Source organism: Protopterus annectens, chromosome 6.part0, assembly GCF_019279795.1.
Source record: "Protopterus annectens isolate FY-2018-M chromosome 6.part0, PAN1.0, whole genome shotgun sequence".
NCBI classification, from domain to species: domain Eukaryota; kingdom Metazoa; phylum Chordata; order Ceratodontiformes; family Protopteridae; genus Protopterus; species Protopterus annectens.
Window position 1 is genome coordinate 1,713,693,256 of NC_056737.1, and position 20,720 is coordinate 1,713,713,975.

At 44.4% G+C, this 20,720-nt stretch overlaps 1 protein-coding gene across 2 annotated transcripts in view; it reads right to left on the bottom strand.

Annotated features, from left to right (window-relative positions):
* The window catches only part of MAP3K2 (mitogen-activated protein kinase kinase kinase 2), a 2,021,635-nt gene that overhangs the window by 936,428 nt on the left and 1,064,487 nt on the right, over positions 1-20,720 (bottom strand). Inside the window, exon 9 of one of the 2 annotated variants that reach the window (XM_044075108.1) lies at positions 7,904-7,967. In XM_044075108.1, coding sequence (XP_043931043.1) covers positions 7,904-7,967 — 64 coding nt within the window. Of the gene's footprint in view, positions 1-7,870; positions 7,968-20,720 lie in introns of both variants that reach the window. The other variant, XM_044075107.1, reaches the window with a different exon arrangement.

Consider the following 20,720-nt stretch of genomic DNA (forward strand, 5'->3'; position numbering starts at 1 on the left):
GGCAAGAAAAAACCAAAATGTTCCCCAACGGGGTTACTTAGCCAACTCTGAATTCGGTCTGAAACTCCGGTTTCGGAAAATCTCAGAACGCCAACCTGCACTCGCAAAATTGCTTCTGCATCGGACCATGCGGCAAAAAAGACTGAGGAAATGACGTCGGTCATGCGCATTAGTACCCTGACGTACTGACGTCAGTCTAAGGCGCCATGACCGACGTCAGCCTTATACTCTGGTATTCGGGCCGACTGGGACGCGGACTATACCCAATTGTCAGGACTGCAGCAAGGGAAGACGAAGAACATCTGGAGGTATAGCCAGAGGCTTATGCTGTGGCAAATCCAAAAATTCACTAATTATTTTCTTAGACTGTGGAAAATCCCGACATTCCCATTTAAAATTCTCCCTAAGGGTATTTAAAGTATCCCTAAAGGAAAAATCTTCTGGAGGGGAGGCAGAAGGGATAGAGTCCTCAGCATCAGAATCCTCAAAGCCAGAAAAAAGATGAAAATTTCCTTCTTCACCAGCAGACATACTGGAAAGCTCAGAATCTGAAACAGACAAAACATCAGGAGATAATTCCCTAGCCCTCTTTGAAGGGGGGGGGGGTGGAGCCCCTAATCAAGGAGAGAAGATCACCAGCCATCTTTAACAACTAGGACTGAGGCACAGGAAGGGAGGCTGACGCCTGTTTGTGAGTAGGTTTGTGGCTGGAAGGTTTACTAGCAATCCGGAGAGACTCAGGAGGCCTAGCAAAGCACAGTTGTGTGCACTTACCATAAATGTAGATGTTAAGAGTGTCTTCACTGTTGCAGTCATCACTGCAGGGTTCTTCCTGTCGGCAGGCAGCCCTCGGTCGGCCAGAATCCCAAAGTCTGGGTCCGGTGTCGGCTGTGTACTCACCCTCCCTGACGTCAGTGCGCCAGGGGTACAAAGCTCCCAGCCGACGCCATGTTCTCCAGTTTTTCTTGCCCCAGATGTCAGGTGCCCAAAAGTAAAGGCTAAAAGTAAAACAAAAATGTAACATACAACAAACCCCATACCCTGTAGCAAATACACCTCAGAAGGGTGAAGCAGGGAACCACACCAATAAAAGTATAAGAGGGGACAGGAGGGTGGGTAACCCAGACTGCAACAGTGAAGACACTCGAACATCTACATTTATGGTAAGTGTACACAACTGTACTATGTTCATTGTGTTTCACTGTTGCAGTCATCACTGTAAGGTTGAATCCCAAAGCTGAGATAAAGGGTGGTGGTTACTGAGTAGAAGGGGCGGCTAGAAGGCCTTGCAAGACTGCAGAAGCAAAGCCTGCCCTAGACTTAGAATAAAGAGGGAGATTATAGTGCTTAGAGAAAGTATGCACTGAACTCCAAGTTGCAGCTTCCAAAATATCTTTGGTAGGGACTCCCCTGAGAAAGGCAGCTGAAGTAGCAGCAGCTATGGTAGAGTGTGTCCTAATTTTTTTTGGGATTTGCTTTCCATGATGAGAGTAACAAAATCTGATTCCATGAGCAATCCATTTAGAAATGGTCTGTTTTGAAATAGCTTTGCCTTGGGAATTTGCTGCATAGGAAACAAACAGTTGTTCTGTTTTCCTGATATCCTTGGTTCTGTCCAGGTAAAAGCGAAGCTGCCTGTGCATGTCCAAAGAATGCAAGATCCTCTCCCCCTTATTTTGTGGATTAGGGAAAAAGTTGGCAGGTGAATAGTTTGGTTTAAAGCCACTTTAGAAACCACTTAGGCATGAAAGTAGGGTTAGTCCTCAAAGAAACCCTGTATTGATGAAAAATAATGTAAGGTTCCACAGCCATGAGCACTTGTAACTCCGAGACTCTCCTGGCTGAAGTTAAAGCCAGTAGGATAACAGTCTTCCATGATAAATACTTTATATCAGATGTGGCAGCAGGCTCAAAAGGAGGCAGAGTAAGTTTTTCCAGGACATAATTGAGGTCCCAGGCAGGAATGGGTGGAGTCCTAGGGGGCCTTAAATTCTTTGCTCCTCTGAGATATTGTTTCAGAAGTGGATGTGAAAAAATTGGATCATCTGTATTACAATGTGCAGAGATAGCTGAGGCATGTATTTTTATGGAGGAAAAAGATAAACCCTTATGCAACATATCTGTTAGGTAATGTAAAATCAATGGAATATTTGGAATGTGAGGATCTGATTCCTGAGCATGCATCCAGGTGCAAAATCTCTTCCATTTACCTTCATAAGATTTCCTAGTGCTAGGTCTTCTGGCTTCTAAGATAACATCCATGACCTGGTTGGAAAGGGTAGGATTAATTACAGACCCTGAATACGCCAGTCTGCCAGGCTGAGAGTTTTGATATGAGAGTGCAGGACCTGGCCCTGATGCTGAGACAAAAGATTTGGAATCTGAGGTAGAATCCAAGGAGGTTCCTGGGATAGATTTATCAGTGTTGAGTACCAAAATTGCCGAGGCCAATTCGGGGCTAGTAAGATCAGCTTTGGTTTGTCCTGTTTTATTTTTAACACCACCCTTGGTAGAAGAGGTAGTGGTGGAAAGGCACACCCTGAGAGGTTCCACCAACTGAATGAGAGAGCATCCACTTACCATGCTAGCTTGTGATATGTCCTTGTGCAAAAAGTCTGTAACTGGTAGTTGTGGGGAGATGCAAATAGATCTATGTCAGGGCAGCCCCAGGCTTCTGTAATCATCTTGAATATTTGGGTGTCTAGCATCCACTCGTGTGGGTCTGACAGGTTCCTGCGCAGGCTGTCTGCCAGAGTGTTTTGTTTCCCTGGCAGGAATTGAGCTTGTAGGTCCAATTTGCAAGCTAGTGCTGTGTTCCTTAGAGTCATGGCTAGTCTGCAAAGGGGGGTAGGAGTGTGAACCCCCTTGCTTGTTTATGTACCACATAACTGTGGTGTTGTCTGTCCATATCAGTAGCTTCCCTGACTGTAAAAGATCCCTGAAAGCCAAGAGGGCATTCTGCACAGCTAACATCTCTTTTAAATTGATATGTAGATGCTTCTGATCCTCTGTCCAAAAACCTTGCAGGCCTTTCCCTTGCAAGTGGGCTCCCCATGCATAATCCGAGGCGTCCGTGGTTATCACTTGGTAGGCTGGAGGTAGACTGAAGGCTTTCCCTTTGTTTTGAAGACATGTCATGGCCCACCAACGGAATTCCTTTTGCAGGCAAGGCAAGACAGCAATCACTGTTTCCAGACTGTGACAATGCTGGGACCATACGCTTTTTAGGTACCATTGTATCTTCCTCATATGCAGTCTTGCATATGGTATGAGTAGGATGCAGGAAGCCATGTAACCCAAAGCCTGCAGGAATTTCCCTGCAGTTAGCTGAGACATTAACGCCAGGCTTTTGAAAGTTGAAGCCAGCTGGAGTTGTTTTTCTGGCGTCAGGAATGCCATCTGGGTTGTGTTTAAAAGAGCACCCAGGAAAGTTATCTGTTGAGTGGGTGCCAAATTTGACTTTTTTACGTTCACAGTGAATCCCAGGTACTTGAGTAGATTCTGAACAAATTCCAGGTGCTGGAGTAAAATGTCCTTGCTGTCTGCTTGAATAAGGCAGTCATCTAGATAAGGGTAAATTTGAATTCCCTTGAGTCTGCAGTAAGCTACTACTGGTGCCAGGCACTTGGTAAAGACCCTGGGCGCAGTAGACAAGCCAAAGGGCAGCACAGAGAATTGGTAATGTTTCGAGCCTGCCTTGAACCGGAGATATCTTCTGCACTCCTGTCTGACAGGAATGTGTAGGTAAGCCTCCTTTAAGTCCAATGTCACCATCCATGCATTTTTGCTCAACATTGGCAGGAGCTGCTGCAGAGTAAGCATCTTGAACTTTGGTATCTCCAGGAAAGTATTTAAGACTGACAGATCCAGGATGGGTCTCCAAGTATTTTGCTTTCTGGGAACTAGAAAGAGTCTTGAATAAAAGCCTTGTCCCGTCTCTGAATTTGGAACCAGTTCTATGGCCCTCATAGCCATGAGGGACCTCACCTGTTTTAATGCCTCTGCCCATTGAGTTTTTGGTAGGTCTGGCCATCCATTTGGTTTTGGTAAGGCGTGAAAGTGGAATTTGTAACCTCTTAAAACTACATCCAGAACCCACTTGTCTTGGGTTATGCAAGTCCAATTTTGGTGAAAAAGAGAAAGGTTTTCCTCCCAGAGGAGCTTCCAGGAGAGAGGTTCCTGGAGCCATGCAGGGGGAGTCATTGAGCCTGTTTCCTATAAGGTTGAGACCTATCTTCTCCATCCCTGGGGGTGGAAACACTCCACTGTCTAGGTCTATAAGAGGTCTGTGCTTGGGCCTTCCCTCTCTGGTGCCTATATCTACCCCTCTGAGGCCTGTCCGAGCTGGGAAAGGACCAATTTTTAGCTGGCCAATTTCTGCTAAATCTAGGAGGCTGAACTTGTAAGAAATCCTTAACCATTTGCATGGATTTTGCCTTATCCTCCAATTTCTTTATAATCTCTTCAGCCTTAGACCCAAACAAAATATTATGTTGAACAGGAGCATCCGGTAATTTCGCTTTTACTTGATCAGGCAAATTTTGTTCCTTTAACCAAGCATGCCTTCTAATGACCGTGCCAGTGGCAGCCGCCCTGCAAGAGGCCTCCAAAGCATCAAAACCACAGTGTAAGGTATGTTTCCCCACCTGCTCAGTAGCATGCATCAAATCTTGTAATTCCTTATTGTCTGCACATGCAGAAATGGTACACAGTTTTTGTTTCATAACAGACAAAAGGTATTGCTGATATTTCAACATATGAAATTGACAATTTAAAGCCCTAATAGATAAAGTAGCAGAAGTGTACACTTTTTTGTCCCATCTCTCCAAAGCTCTAGAATCCTTATCTGATGGAATAGGGTTCTTAGCAGTGGCGGCCTTAACACCCTTAGGACCCTGAGAAATGGTTTCTGGATCAGCAGTAGGAGTTTTAAATAGAAACTGGTGGGGGTCAGGGACTCTGTAATATCTATCAGGCTTAGCAGGGGCCGAAGGAAAGGAGTCAGGAGTTAAATTAGACTCAGAAAAGACCATCCACAATATCCAAAACAGGAGGAACAGCCAGGGGTCTGTGTTGGGGAAGAAGAAGGAAATCCCCAAGCCTTCTCTTAGATTCAGAGTACTCCTGTCCTTCCCAGTGAAAATGTTCCCTCATGTCATGTAAAGTTTCCCCAAAAGAATAATCCTCAGGAGGAGAAGCTGAAGGAATGGATTCCTCAGCATCAGAATCCTCATAAGGAGGGAAAGTATAATCCTGTTCAGAGGAAGACACTGAAGAGATAGATACCTGATCAGAGGATTTATAATCCAATTCTTGTCTTGGCCTTTTGTCTGGAGGGGGATGGGAACCCCTAATCATAGTTAGCAAGTCCTCTGCCATTTTAAGCATTTGTTTTTGAGATTTAGGTCCCGGGATCAGAGGAGGCCTGGGCTTGAGTCTTTGTTTTAGAAGGAGTCTTTGTCTTTGCCTTTACCTGAAGCTGCATAGGCCTGAAAACCCCCTCGGAAGCCGGTACCTGCACAGCGGCTCTGGACCCATCCGAGGGAGCATTATCCGAAGGTTCTGCACCTGGAGTATCCGAAGGCCTCGTTGGCTCCTCGTGGGAGTCCGTTTTGGCAAGCAGTTCTGTAATGGCCGACGACAGGGGCTGCGAAAGCACCTCACTGACGACGGCCGAACTGCCAACTGGCTCTGATTGTAAACTGTCTGATTTGGACCTCGGAGGCCTATCCTTATCCTTGTCCTTTTATAAACTCCGGTAGTCGGAAGCGTGTCCGACATGTTATACTTAAATCGCCTCCCAAAGTAATAAAAGGCAAAATCATATCTCCGTTTAATAGTACGTTGATTAAATCTAGCACAAAACCGACATCTAGCTACGTCGTGGTCAGGGCCTAGACAAGGAAAACAGTAAGAGTGAAAATCCTTATGAGGTATTTGCTTCCCACATGAAATACAATTATTAACTTTTTCTGACATCTGTCTGGAGCAACAAAAAGTTTCCTCAACGGGGTACTTAGCTTTGAAAAGAAGAATGTCTTCGGTATGAAGCACCAAAAATAACAGGAGTCAGCCGACCAGCAAGAAAGACTGTTAGGCACGATCTCACAGTGCAACATATGAAATCAAAGCAAGTGCTGGTAGAGGGTATGCTCATACCCAAGCATGTTAACTTCACAGAAACAATATACATAAAGTAAATAAAGGAACAGCATCCTGACTACAGACTCACCAAGAAGGATCCCCATTATCAGAGCTGAACGTTAACAAAAATGTGCTGAATTGGAGTAAACATAAAGGGAAATTCCATCAGCTAACTACTGTAGAAAATATCAAATCAGATATTCCTCCTCCTCTCCCATGCCTTTATATGGTACACAGGCACAGCTTTCTTTTGGAACTCAAAAAGAAACTGGGCCTAATAAGCTAGGTATTAAACAAGAAGTACAACCCTATTCAAAACCACATAACGTTTGTATAGGAGATTTTTGTTCGAGAGATTTTTTTCCCCCCCCAAATCAAAGTTTGCTGCCTGATACATGAAGGAAAGTCTTATGGCACCATTTTAAAGTAATCTTAGATCAGTGTGCTTTGATGGTGGCTACCTTTCTATAGCAACACATACCCTAGTATGCCATTCTAAACAAAGAAAAAAATGAGATTTAATTAAGATGGGGAAACAAAACCAAAAAAAAATACTAAAAGAACTCTAGCAGACATTCTGTAGGGACCATGATTAGTCAACAGCAGAAAAGAGCAGCGCATGAACTGAGGTCACCCAAACTATTTACAAAATGGATAATGGCAATGATTTTTTTTCACTTCTGATGTCTGTGCCCTCCTCTGCAAAGCTAAGCAACATCTGTTGTATCCTAGCTCCTCCCCTTAGATTCCACTAGCAAGGCAGAGAGCAGACAGGGTGCACCCCAGTACGGTGGTATCACGACAGAAGAAAATGCCTTCCTCCTGATGTACCCTAAAAGCCCAGCTACTCATGCACAACAGCAAGCACTACCAGTACAGTTCATGTGCATGTCAACAACTGTATACCTTTCGCAGAGGACCATCTGATTGTACTTCACCTGTACATTCTGTCTCTCAGAGGTAGAAATCTCTGCAACCATGAGGAAAATGGGTGTTGTAGCACCTTAGGATGCAGCACAAGATGTTTATTTCCATCCCTTCACCAGCCAGCTGTTACAGTGCCAAGGCCAGCTACTCAAAAACTGTCTTATGGTTCATAGTCAAGAGTTTACACATTTGCACCATGGAACCAGTAATTTCAGTGGTACTAAAAAGCTACTATTAAGTGACAGCAACCCCTGGATTACACTGCTAAGAACACTTGCTTCCGTGGTACCCTAGTGTCAATGACTCAATAGGCAGCACACTAGCCTCTACTGCGGGAAGATCAGAAGCTTGTGAGTTCTATTCACAGGCTAGACTCTTAGATTCATTACTCAGTACTGGTTCTGAAATACAGCTTAAAGGGGGTCACTGCACACAATGAGTGCGCCATCCTTTGGATGAGATATTAAACCAAGGTCATTCTGTCTGTTATGACAGGAGCTCAAGTAGATGTCAAAGACTCCATGGTACTGATCAGGCACAAAGGAGTAATTTCCGCAATGTCATGGCCGAATTTCCCCTTGTCAGTATGAATACTACCCCAGGTCTCATCTGAAAACAGGCATAACCTCAAAGGAACTAACCCAATCTACAAAGTCATACATAAATAACTTCTTAACTAAGCAATTTTCACTTATGTGACCTACTGACTGTAGGCATGATGGTTTTAGGGGTATTTCAATTATAGTTTTTTTGTATTATGAGATTCTAGTACAGGTAAACAGTGCAAGTAACAACTTACTTATTAAATAAAACCTCTTTTTTCCATCCATACCTCCAAACACTGTGTTATCTAGGCCTTCCAGCGTTGGCAATGGCTCTATGCTGCTGCTGAATGACTACAGGAACATGGGAAAGAGAAACAAATATTTCAGCCTTGGTTCAACGCAATTTACATGCATCTATTGACAGTGAAATTAACAGCCTTCCAGAAATTAATGAATTAAGATACATAATTTGCAAGAGAGAAAGTACAGTTTTGTACCTACCATAAATGTAGATGTTCGAGTGCTAATACAGCTGCAGTCATAACAGATGGGTTCTCCTGCCGTCAGGCGGGTCCTCGGTCGGCCGAATTCCAAAGTCTAGGTCCGGCGTCGGTTGTCGTCGCTTCTTCCCTGACATCAGTGCGACAGGGGTATAAAAGAACCAGCCAACGCCATTTTCCTCAGTTTTTCTTGCCCCAGATGTCAGGTGCCCCCAGAAGGAAGGCAATACATAAATTTGTGTAATAAAGCAATGCCATATAATCAAAATACAGTAGTGCAAGCAAATACATCATGAATGAATACCCCAATCAGGTTGTATGAGGAGGTGTTAGCCAAAAGACCTGTCCCAAGAGGGAAAGGAGGGAGGGAAACCTGGACTGCAGCTGTATTAGCACTCGAACATCTACATTTATGGTAGGTACAAAACTGTACTATGTTCATCGTGCATACAGCTGCAGTCATAACAGATGGGTAGAATCCCAAAGCTAAGAAAGGGGTGGTAGGCACTAGGTGGAACTAGGAGGAGCCAGAATGCCCTGCAAGACTGCAGTGGCAAAGCCTGCTCTAGATTTGGAGTATAATGGAAGGTGGTAGTGCTTGGAGAAGGTATGCACAGAACTCCAAGTGGCTGCTTCCAAAATATCTTTGGTAGGAACTCCTCTGAGAAAAGCTGCAGAGGTAGCCGTGGCCCTTGTGGAGTGAGATCTGATGCCTGTAGGTACAGTTTTGCTATGAAAAGAATAACAAAAGCGTATGCAGTGGGCTATCCATTTTGAGATTGTCTGTTTGGAAATTGGCTTCCCTTGAGCTCCTATAGCATAGGACACAAAGAGCTGTTCTGATTTTCTGAAAGGCTTTGTTCTGTCCAAATAATAACGCAGTTGTCTGTGGATGTCCAAGGAATGTAGTAATCTCTCCCCTTTGTTTTGAGGATTAGGATAAAAGGTAGGTAAGTGTATAGCCTGATTCAAAGCTACCCTGGATACCACTTTTGGCATAAAGGACGGGTTGGTTCGTAAGGAAACTCTGTCCTGATGGAAGATGATAAAAGGCTGCATAGCCATGAGAGCTTGTAGTTCCGAAACCCTGCGTGCTGAGGTAATAGCCAGAAGGAAAGCTGTTTTCCAGGACAAATATTGCAAATCTGTTGAGGCAGCTGGCTCAAAAGGAGGCAAGGTCAGCTTTTCTAAAATGAAATTGAGATCCCAAGCAGGTATTGGTTGTTTCCTTGGGGGTTTTAGATTCTTAGCCCCTCTGAGGAACTGTCTTAAGAGGGGGTGAGAGAATAAAGGTGGATCAGTGTTGTATTCTGCAGAAATGGCTGAGGCATGGATTTTGATAGAGGAGAATGAAAGTCCACTGCTTAGCAGCTCAGCTAGACACTGTAATATTTGAGGTAAATTCAGTTTTCCAGGATCCTGGCCCATTTTTCATTCCAGACACAAAACCGTTTCCATTTTGTGGAGTAAGCATTTCTAGTAGACGGCCTTCTGGCCTCCAAAATGACATCCTGCACCTCCTTGGAGAGTAGGGTCTGTTGTGATGCTAAGGAATCTTCCATGCGGCTAGATTGAGTGTTTTTAGCTGACTGTGAAGAGTTTTGAAGCTGTGCTGAGTCAGAAGAAGAGGCATTAGAGGCAGGGTCCATGGTGGGGAATGCGTCAGGCTCCTCAGGAGTGGGTACCAGAGTTGTCTTGGCCAGTCTGGAGCAATGAGAATCATCTTTGGTCTGTCTGCTCTGGTTTTTAATAGAACTTTGGGCAGCAGAGGAAGAGGTGGGAAGGCATAAACTGTCATTGATGTCCAACTGAAAGAGAGAGCGTCCACTTCTCCAGGCCTTTGGATGAAAAATCCTTAAGCAGAATTTTGTCAATTGGTGATTTTTGTGGGAGGCAAATAGATCTATGTCTGGCCTTCCCCATGCTTGAATTATCTCTGCAAAAACTTGAGGATGCAACTTCCATTCGTGTGGATCTGTCATATTTCTGCTTAGGTTGTCTGCCAGCGTGTTTTCCTTGCCTGGCAAGTACTGTGCTTGAAGTTCGATTTGTAAGTCCAGAGCCATGTTCCAAAGTGACATGGCCAGCCTGCATAGGGGGTATGAATGGGTTCCTCCCTGTTTGTTTATGTACCACATTACTGTGGTGTTGTCCATCCTTATCAATAATTGACCTGGTTGTAGAAGGTCTTTGAAAGCTATAATAGCATTTATTACTGCTAGCATTTCCTTTTGATTGATGTGAAGGTGCTTTTCTTTTTGGGACCATTTGCTCTGAATGCACCGATCTGTCATGTGCGCCCCCAGGCATAGTCCGAGGCGTCTGTTGTGATGACTTGATTTGCTTGAGGCTTGCTGAATGGGAGACCTGTGTTTGTTTGGCATGCTTGAGCCCACCACAGAAATTCCTTTTGAAGACATGGAATTAGTGGTATTATTGTTTCCAAACTGTGGCTGTGTTGAGACCATAGGTTTTTCAGGTACCATTGAAGTTTCCTCATATGCAGCTTTGCACATGGGATTAGTAAGATGCAAGATGCCGTGAATCCCAGAGCCTGCAGGATTTTCCTTGCAGTCAGCCTGGTGAAATTTGCTACTGTTCTGAAGTATTGAGTTAGATGCCCCTGCTTCTCTGGCGTGAGGTAGGCCATCTGGGTGTTTGTGTCCAAGTTGGCACCCAGGAAAATTATTTTCCGAGAGGGTATTAGCCTTGATTTCTTTTTGCTGACTGTGTATCCCAGAGAATTCAACAACATTATTACATAAGCCAGATGTTTCAGAAGTATGTGCTTGCTGTCCGCTTGGATCAGGCAGTCGTCCAAATAGGGGTATATTTGTATCCCTTGAAGTCTGCAGTAGGCAATTACTGATTCCAGGCATTTCGTGAATACTCTGGGCGCAGTAGATAAGCCAAAGGGCAATGCAGAGAATTGATAATGGGTTGAACCTGCAAGAAATCTGAGGTATCTTCTGCAATTTTGTCTGATTGGGACATGCAGGTATGCCTCCTTGAGGTCCAATGTTACCAGCCAAGACTCCTTGCCCAGCATGGGAAGAAGCTGCTGTAAAGTGAGCATCTTGAATTTTGGTACGAGTAAGAATGTATTTAGGATGGATAGGTCCAAAATAGGTCTCCAGTCTTTTCCCTTCTTTGGTACCAGGAATAGTCTGGAATAAAAACCTTGACCTTGTTCGTGAGTAGGTACCTCTTGAATAGCTTTCATGTCTATGAGATCTGAAATTTGTCTTTGTGCCTCTGCCCTTTGATTGTGTGGCAGGTTTGGCATGCCTCTCATTTTTGGAAGGGTGTGAAAATGGAATCTGTAGCCTCTGTTTTTAATGTCCAGGATCCATTTGTCTTTTGTGACAATATGCCAATTTTTTGAAAATGATGCCAGTTTTCCGCCTAAGGGTGCTGCCATTTGAGCCTTGCTTGTTATGCAAAGGGGAAAGTCATTGGGCTTGCTTTCTGAATGGCTGCGAACTATCCTCACCACCTCTTTGTGTAGGAGCTTGCCATTGTCTGCCTCTAAACGATCCTTGGGATTGCCCTCTGCCCCTCGGGCACCTGTATCTACCTCTTTGGGGTCTGTCCGTGGCTGGAAAGGACCAATTTTTGGAAGGCCAATTTCTACTGAAACGTGGGGGTTGTACCTGTAGAAAATCTTTCACTGTTTGCATTGATTTAGCCTTTTCCTCCATTTTCCTTAATACCTCCTCAGCATTAGCACCAAATAATACATCCTTTTGTAGAGGGGCATCTAGTAATTTAGCTTTGACATGATCTGGTAAGGTTTGTTCCTTGAGCCAGGCATGTCTACGTATGACTGATCCTGTAACATCAGCTCTACATGAGGCCTCTAGAGCATCAAAACCACATTGTAAGGTATGTTTACCCACTTGTTCTGCACTATGCATCAAATCCTGCAACTCCTTCAAGTCTGGTTGTTCAGATTGTGACATTTTACTTTTCAATTGTGATAACAGAAACTGTTGGTACTTTAGCATATGGAACTGGCACTTTAATGCCCTCATGGTTAAGGTGGCCGAGGTATATACCTTTTTTCCCCACCTTTCTAAGGATCTGGAATCTCTCTTGGAAGGTAATGGATTTTTAGCAGTGGAGGCCTTAATTCCCTTGGGGCCCTGTGAGATAGTTTCTGGGTCAGCAGCATGGCTTTTGTATAGAAATTGGTGTGAGTCAGGAACCCGGTAGTACCCGTCAGGCTTGACTGGGGCTGGAGGTAAAGAATCCGGGTTAAGGCAGGCCTCCGAGTACACATCATCTAGTATGTCCAAGACAGGAGGTATAGCCAGAGGCCTGTGCTGAGGTAGCAAGAGAAATTCCCTAAGCCTTTTCTTGGAATCTGAATACTCTTGGCCTTCCCAGTGGAAGTGTTCCCTTAAGGTATGCAAGGTTTCCCCAAATGAGTAATCCTCTGGGGGGGGATACAGAGGGAATAGACTCCTCTGCATCAGAATCTTCAAAAGGGGAGTAAGAATGTTCCTGTTCATCAGAGTGCTCTGATATAATGGAGCCCTGATCAGAGGAGGGGGATTCTTCCTCCACTCTGGGCCTTTTGTCCGGGGGTTGAGAACCCCTGATAAGAGTAATTAAATCCTCAGCCATTTTAAGCATCTGTTTTTAGGCATGGGGCCTGGAGATGGGCCCTGTGTAGCTTGTCTCTTAGAATGCATGGCTGCTTTAGACTTAGTGAAAGCCTTGATGGAAAAAGAAGAGGAAGGTCTGAAGACACCTTGAGAGGAGGCAGACCTGTCCACATTTTGAGATTCACCACCAAGAGTGGCTTCGGTATCTGTAGTCGGGGTGTGGGCCGAGGAGCCTGCGACCTCGGGCACAGAAGACACCGCCAAAGAAGTGTCGTCGGTAGTCAGGGGCTGCGTAGGCGCCTCGCTGAGAACCGGACCACCTGTAGTCGGCTTTGGCGTGATGTCGGTAGAGGCCGCGGACCTCGTGTGTCGGTAAAACTGGAGTCGGAGTATCCGATGACATAATATAGTTACATTTTTTGCCAAAATAATGGTGGGCGAACTCCGCCCGACGCTTAATGGTGCGTTTGTTGAATGTAGCACAAAAACGACAGACCGAGACGTCGTGGTCTGGGCCTAAACAAGGAATACAGAGGGAATGGAAATCCTTATGCGGTATTTGCTTCCCACATGAAATACAATTATTAACTTTGTCTGACATCGGTCTGAGGCAAGAAAAGTTTCCCCAACGGGGTACTTAGCTTTCAAGAAGACTTCGGTTGCAAAATTTTTCGTAATTTCAGGAGCTGGCCGACCGGCACTTGCGAACGGCTTCTGCTTCGGGCACCGCGCGGCAAGAAAGACTGAAGAAAATGGTGTCGGCTGGTTCTTTTATACCCCTGTCGCACTGACGTCAGGGAAGAAGCGACGACAACCGACGCCAGACCTAGACTTTGGAATTCGGCTGACCGAGGACCCGCCTGACGGCAGGAGAACCCATCTGTTATGACTGCAGCTGTATGCACGATGAACATCTGATTAACAGTAATATACCACTGTAGACAGTTTACTCCATTAATCCAAATAAACTGCAAAGGACACAAACAGCTGATCTGAGGTTTCTGAAGTTCTTGCCTTTATCCACATAATATATGGATGCCTAGAGAGTGAGGACTTCACACATACCGCATCAAGTATTTGCATCTCATATCAAAATACATAGTTAACAAGCATGAATTTAAAGTTATGCACTCACCATAAAGTACAGTTGTGTACCTACCATAAATGTAGATGTTCGAGTGTATTCACTGTTGCAGTCATTACTCCTGGGTTATCCTGCTGGCAGACTACCCGCAGGGTACTTAGCTTTAAATGAAGACTTTGGATCTGAAATTCGAACACGAAAATCTCAGGAGTTGGCCGACGGGCACCGCGCGGCAAGAAAGACTAAAGAAAATGGCGCTGGCTGCATCTTTTATACCCCTGGCGCACTGACGTTCGGGAAGAGGCGACAGCAACCGACGCTGGACCAAGACTTTGGAATTCAGGCCGACTGCGGGTAGCCTGCCAGCAGGATAACCCAAGAGTAATGACTGCAACAGTGGAAACATGATGAACATCTAGGAATCTGTCTCATCCATTTTCATTCTTCCTCAACATATGCGTTACGGCTCCAACTCAGCTGCATTCTACAGACTTCAGAGCCAACTCTCTAGCTCCTTTCTTTAACCACAATGCCCTAGCCAATTCCCAATACCTCAAACTGAGCTTGTTGTCTTAAGTTTCTTATTATCTAATAGAAGAGGAAAGAGGAATTAAACCAGGACTCAAACCCAAAACTTTGGGTTCCAAAATTCGATCAGGTCATTCCAGAAGTTGAAAGAAAGGGAGAAGGAGTGATGGGAGTTGAGGAAGAATGAAAATGGACAACACAGATGCCTAGTTATTGTGATTACATAACTTTAAAATTTGATGTTCTCCCTTTCACTCCAACATATGAGACAGAGTCCCCAGCTAAGTAAATCTTGGGTGGTCCTCGTGGAAGGATATTCCAGAGAACTGTGAATCAAAGGCAGCTCTGTTTCTTGAAACTATGCCCATTTGTAATGAGTAACAAAAGTATGAGTATTAGACCACATGGCTGCTGCACAAATATCAACAGAGTTCTCGACCAGAACACAGCAGATGTGACCATAGATCTAGTAGAATGTGATTTTGGTAAGGAGAGGCCTTGTTGAGAACATACCCAGGAAACAGAATTTGTTATCCATTTGGCCAGTGTAATTTTAGAAACTGGAGACCCCAATCGACTAGGTGAAAAAGAAACAAATAACTGGTCTGTTTTCCTGAAATATTTTCTTCTGTGCAAGTAAACACACAACCGTCTATGGCCATCAAAAAGATGCGGCATACATTCTCCTTTGTTCGAAAAAAGCAGATGGTTTCAATTATATTTCACTCAGAAGCCAATTTTGGCAGGAAAGTAGGATTGTTTCATAGGGTAAACTATCTTTATAAAACACAATGTAAGGAGCCTTCGAAGAAAGAGCATGGAGTTCGGAAATCCTTTTAGCTGAAGTAACAGCCACTAAAAAAGCTGTCTTTCAAGATAGGGACTTTAAGTCAAATTTTGCTGAAGGTTCAAAGGGATTTCTGAGTTAAACCTTGCAGTATTACTGTTAAATCACAGGGAGATGATCAATCTTTTCCTAGAGGTCTAAGCAGGAAGGTGCCCTTTAAATACCACCTAACAATGTGGAAGCAGCCAAACAAGACATTGTCCCCTGAATGAAAATTTGATACGACTGACAATTGTACTTTGACTGTGGAAAAAATAGCACCTTTTTAAAGAAGCTAAAAAGTCCAGTACAGCAGAAATAGGGGCACTGAATGGATTAGTGTCATTTTTCAGAGCCCAAATTGAACATCTTTTCCATTTGCTTTTATAAATCTTTTTAGTGAAGTCTTTTTGTGAGGATAAAAGTATGTCACGTACTGGGGAAGAAAGCCTGGGCTGTCTGGCTACTAATGGAAGTGGAGAAACAATGTGGTTAGTTTCAGGGTTGGAATATTGGTGTGTTTTATGCCAAAGGAATGTGACAGAAGGTCCAGGCTGGGGTCCAGTACCAAAGTAGTATAACAAAGATGAGACCAAAGGAATGGGAACCAGACCTGGCGAGGTCAGAAACAGGCAATGGGAATAATGGAGTACTTCAACCTGCTGGCTTTCTGCAATACTTTTGTGATCAGAGGTACTGGGGGATTGGCATAAAGGAGAAAGGAGGGCCAAACCTGGACTACAGCATCCTTCTGTGACTCCACCTGGGGGGGGATCAGGGCGAACTACCTGCTGCACTTGTTGTGGGGAGAAGCAAAAAGATGGCAGCAAGGTTGACACCAACAACAGAAAATTTTCTCTGACACTGAATGATTGAGAGGCCACTTGTGAGGCATCAGAATGGACCTGATGAGTTTATCCGCTAGTAGGCTGGGTTTCACCAGTGTGTGCTTTTCTACTAGAAAGAGGTTGGAGGAAATCGCCCACTGCCACAACCTCATAGCTTAGGGGTAAGATAGAGTTCGCCCTTGTTTGTTGATGTACCAGACCACATACATGTTGTCTTTTTGAATGGCAATAGTACCTGCAGGAAGAGCATCTTGAAATGCCTGCAATGATAAAAAGAAGGACTGCTCTCATCTCTAGGATGTTGACATACGAATTGGTCTCCTGGCAGAACCAAGTGCTTTGGACTGTCCTTCCCAAAAACTGCACCTTCCCCTCAGTTGGGAGTTGTCTGTGATCACTACGGCTAATGGGGGGGGGGCAGAGAATAAATGGCGGACCTATGTAAATGTTGACTGACTGGATCCACCAGCAAATATGACTTTTGCATATCCGAGTAAATTAGACTGGAAACGATAGTGGCTGTCAAAGAACAGACCACTGAACATATAAAGCCCAGTGAAGAACATGCATATAGCAACATGCTAATGGGACTAACACTATAGAAGCTACCATGGTACCTAAAGCTCAAAGAATAAGTCTGGTAGGAGGAGCAGGATGAGAAAGAATTTGATGAACCTGAGATCAGACTGTGCATATACAGTGAGGAGGTAAAGAAGCAAACTGATTTATTGTGTTTAGATGGGCACCAATGAACTACTACTGTATTGGTAGTAGTTTGGATTTGGAATTATTAATGGTTATGCCTTGTGATTGGCAAATATGGAGAAAACAATCCATGGACTGTTCTAGGAACTGCATGGCTGGGGCAGTGAGAAAAAGTGGAGATGAAAATGCATTATTCTATGTACTGATGAAGGGTGGTTAGCCCAAAAGCTTTGCATTAAATTTTTATATTTTAGTGTAGTTTGTGTTTTGGAATTTTGATGTTACACAGTACTGTTCATTGGTTCTTGAATATGGGGCAGTGAGAAGCCAGTTGTTTGGACATGGAAACACTCAATCCTTGAAGTCTCAGGTGAGCGGCTACCACTGCCACAGACTTGGTAACACCCTGGCAGCTGTGGTGAGTCCAAAGGGCAGGGCTCTGAAATGATACTGACTGGCTCCCAGCTGAAAGTGTAAATGTCTTCAGGAGCTTCTGTTTATTTTGATGCGATAGGACACTTCCTGAAGATCAATAGAACAAATCTAATTGTCCTTGTGTAACAGAACTGGAATGGACTGAGCTGTGGCCATTTGGAACTTTGATTTCCTCACAAACTGGCTCAGGTTGTTTAGATCCAAAATTGGTCTCCGGTCCCCTGTCTTCCTTGGCAATAAAAAGAACCTTGAGTAAGTCCCAAATCCTGTTTGATCCGGTGGGACCACCAGGATGACTCTCGTCTGCTAACTTTTGAATTTCTTGTGCTGCAGATTCCCTATGACTAGGTGGAACATCTGGGAGGTAGGTGGGTATTTGAATAAATAGTATTAAGTAACCTCTGTATATTATTTTTAGCATCCAAGAATCTTTTGTTATAGCAGCCCAAGTATCTGGGTGCATGGACAAGCATCCCCAAATACCCCCAAAGGCAGGCAGTCAGGCAGCACTTCAGGAGTGCTGAAAGAGTCCATCAGGAAAGGAATCTTGGAAACCCTGATTTTGTAGGCTTCCCCTGTCACAAGGATGACTTTGTCCATTCAAACACCCTCCACTGCCTCTGAAGGAGTTGATCCGAGCGAATCCTGGAAAGATCCCTGGGAAGTATGGAACCATACTTTCTTGCCACCTCTCCGATTCCTTGAAAAGGATCACTGAAGGATAGAAAATCAAATCCCTACAGCAGAGTCTTTCCTTCTTGTGGACTGAGGGGAAGCATTTCTTTCACAGAAGGGCCAAACAAGGATGTTCCATCAAAAGGAGCATTGATGAAAGAATACTTGAAAGGCTACGCAAAGTCACATAACGGCATCCAAGCAGGTCTCCTTAATGCAATGCCTGAATCAGCTGCCTGCGAGGTACCATCTTTCTGCATGAGAGATCAATCTCATGGATGCACTAGAAATACGTAAAGAGTGGCCAGCTGAGAAGATGATCTTTTGTAATCCTCTGCAGACATGGACTCAGAAAGAGAGGGAGAGAGAGAGATTTTAATATTTCTTTGGTCAAATCTTTCTGCAGTCTTGTAAAGTGTGCCAGATAATTCAAGGACCTTAAGACTAAGGTAGCTGAAGCAAACACATGCTTTCCAAATCTGTCCAACATCCCAGACTCTCTGTTAGAGAGGGGTGGACAGAGGAGCTCTGTTCTGCTAGCTCCATTTTGGTGGCTGCCCCCACAATCACTACACTGACAGGAACACCTTTGCTCCAGTGGGGTTTTTCTTGTCTGACCAGTGCAGGATAGGTTCAACCAAATCCGGTTCCTTCCATTCCCAGTGAGAGACTAAGTGAATAAGCTCATCAGTCGGGGTATTAATCCAAGATGTGCATGGGCCAAGCACCAAAAGCCTCCAGAAATACTGACTCCTCAGAGAAAGTATCAGAAATCCAACCACCTTTCTGCTTAAGGATCTCCAAAATGTCTCCCAAATGAGACATCATCAGATGATCTAATGGACCCTTCCCCTTCACAGAAATCAGTATCTTCAACACGAGATTCCAAGGGGGACTTTACGTGCCTACTCTTACACATTCTCTTTCAGTGAACATCCTCAGTGGGATGTTCAGGGCAGGTGTACGAATACAGGGGTAGTTGTTCCATGGGAACCATCTGGAATTTAGATGGAACTGGCTGCCCCTGTGGAGTAGGTCTGATGGAATCACAGCTCAGAATCACAGAAAGGAAAAGGGGGTAGGATCCCAGGACACATGAGAGACTGGACCCCTAGAATGACAGAAAACCTCTTCACAACTTCGAAGGCAGACAAGACTGGGAGAAGCCATGGACAGCCGCACCAGAGTTGAAACTTCAAGTATAGGCAGATACATGGAGATGATGACTCTGTTCGGATCTGTGCCTCAAGTAGGGAATCGGACCCGAGCTATCCAACACCGAGGCTCTGAGGGGCATGGATGGATCTGACATCAGAGTCCACTCCTGCGCCACTGTTCAGACTCTGATGCTTCAGCTCCAAGACTTATTTCAATCAAAAGGCATAGGAGCAGAAAGTACAGTTGTGTACACTTAACCATAAATGTAGATGTTGGAGTGTATTCACTGTTGCAGTCATTACATTTGAATAATTTGCTGCCAGGTTGTCCTCAGTCGGCCTGATTAACAAAGTCTTGGGTCCTGCGTCGGTTGCTTTCCCTTCTTCCATGACATCAGGTCGTCAGGGGTATAAAACATGCAGCCAACACCATTACATCAGTTTTTCTTGCCCCAGATGCCAAGTGCCCCCGAAAGGGGAGCAAAATATGGATATATAATTAAAAACACAAAAATATATACCTCCAAACAAAAGCAAATACACCAAAAAGGCTTTTAAGCATAGTAAAAGAAAGTAGAGGTATAGTAAGAGAAAAACAAGGGGCTGGAGGGAGGGTAACCAGGACTGCAACAGTGAATACACTCGAACATCTATATTTATGATAAGTGTACACAACTGTACTATGTTCATCGTGTTTCACTGTTGCAGTCATTACAATTGGGTAGATTCCCAAAGCTATGGTTGGGAGGATGGATTTATACAGCATTAGGACCAGCTATAAGGCCCTGCAAAACAGCAGTGGCAAAGCCAGCTCTGGATTTAGAGAAAAATGGTAAATGATAATGCTTGGTGAAAGTATGAACTGAACTCCAGGTAGCAGCTTCTAGAATATCCCTGGTAGGAACACCTCTGAGAAAGGCTGCAGAAGTAGATGCAGCCCTGGTGGAATGAGATCTGATCCCCTAGGGGATAGGTTTTCCCTGGTGCTTATAACAGAAATGAATACAATGGCTTATCCATTTAGAAATGGTTTGCTTTGAAATAGCCTTCCCCTCTGCCCCTGCAGCAAATGCTACCAACAGTTGTTCAGATTTTCTTCGAGATTTAGTCCTGTTCAAGTAGAATCTAAGTTATCTGTGTACATCAAATGAATGCAGAATCCACCCCCCCCTTCTTCTGTGGATTGGGAAAGAAGGTTGGCAAGTGAATGGACTGATTAAGAGCCACATTGGATACCACCTTGGGCATGAATGATGGATTGGTCCTGAGTGACACCCTGTCCGCATGAAAGATGATGAAAGGTTCCACTGCCATAAGGGCCTGTAATTCAAGATATCCTTCTAGCTGAAGTGATTGCTAAAGGGAAGGCTGTTTTCCAGGAAAGAAATTTTAAGTCTGCAGTAGCAGCTGGCTCGAAAGGAGGTAGAGTGAGTTTCTCCAATACAAAGTTAAGGTCCCAGGCAGGGGTTGGAGCTCTCCTGGGTGGTCTCGAGTTTTTGGCCCCTCTGAGATGCTGCTTTAGAAGAGGATGAGAAAAGAGGGGGGGGGGGTTGTGTTGTAATGAGCTGAAATGGCTGAAGCATGGATTTTTATGGAAGAAAAAGACAGGCTCTTGTGAAGCATCTCAGTTAAGTATTGTAAAATTTGAGGTAAATTGGGCACTGCTGTGCTCATCCCTTGAGACTGATTCCAGGCACAGAATCTTTTCCATTTGTCAGCATAAGATTTTCTAGTAC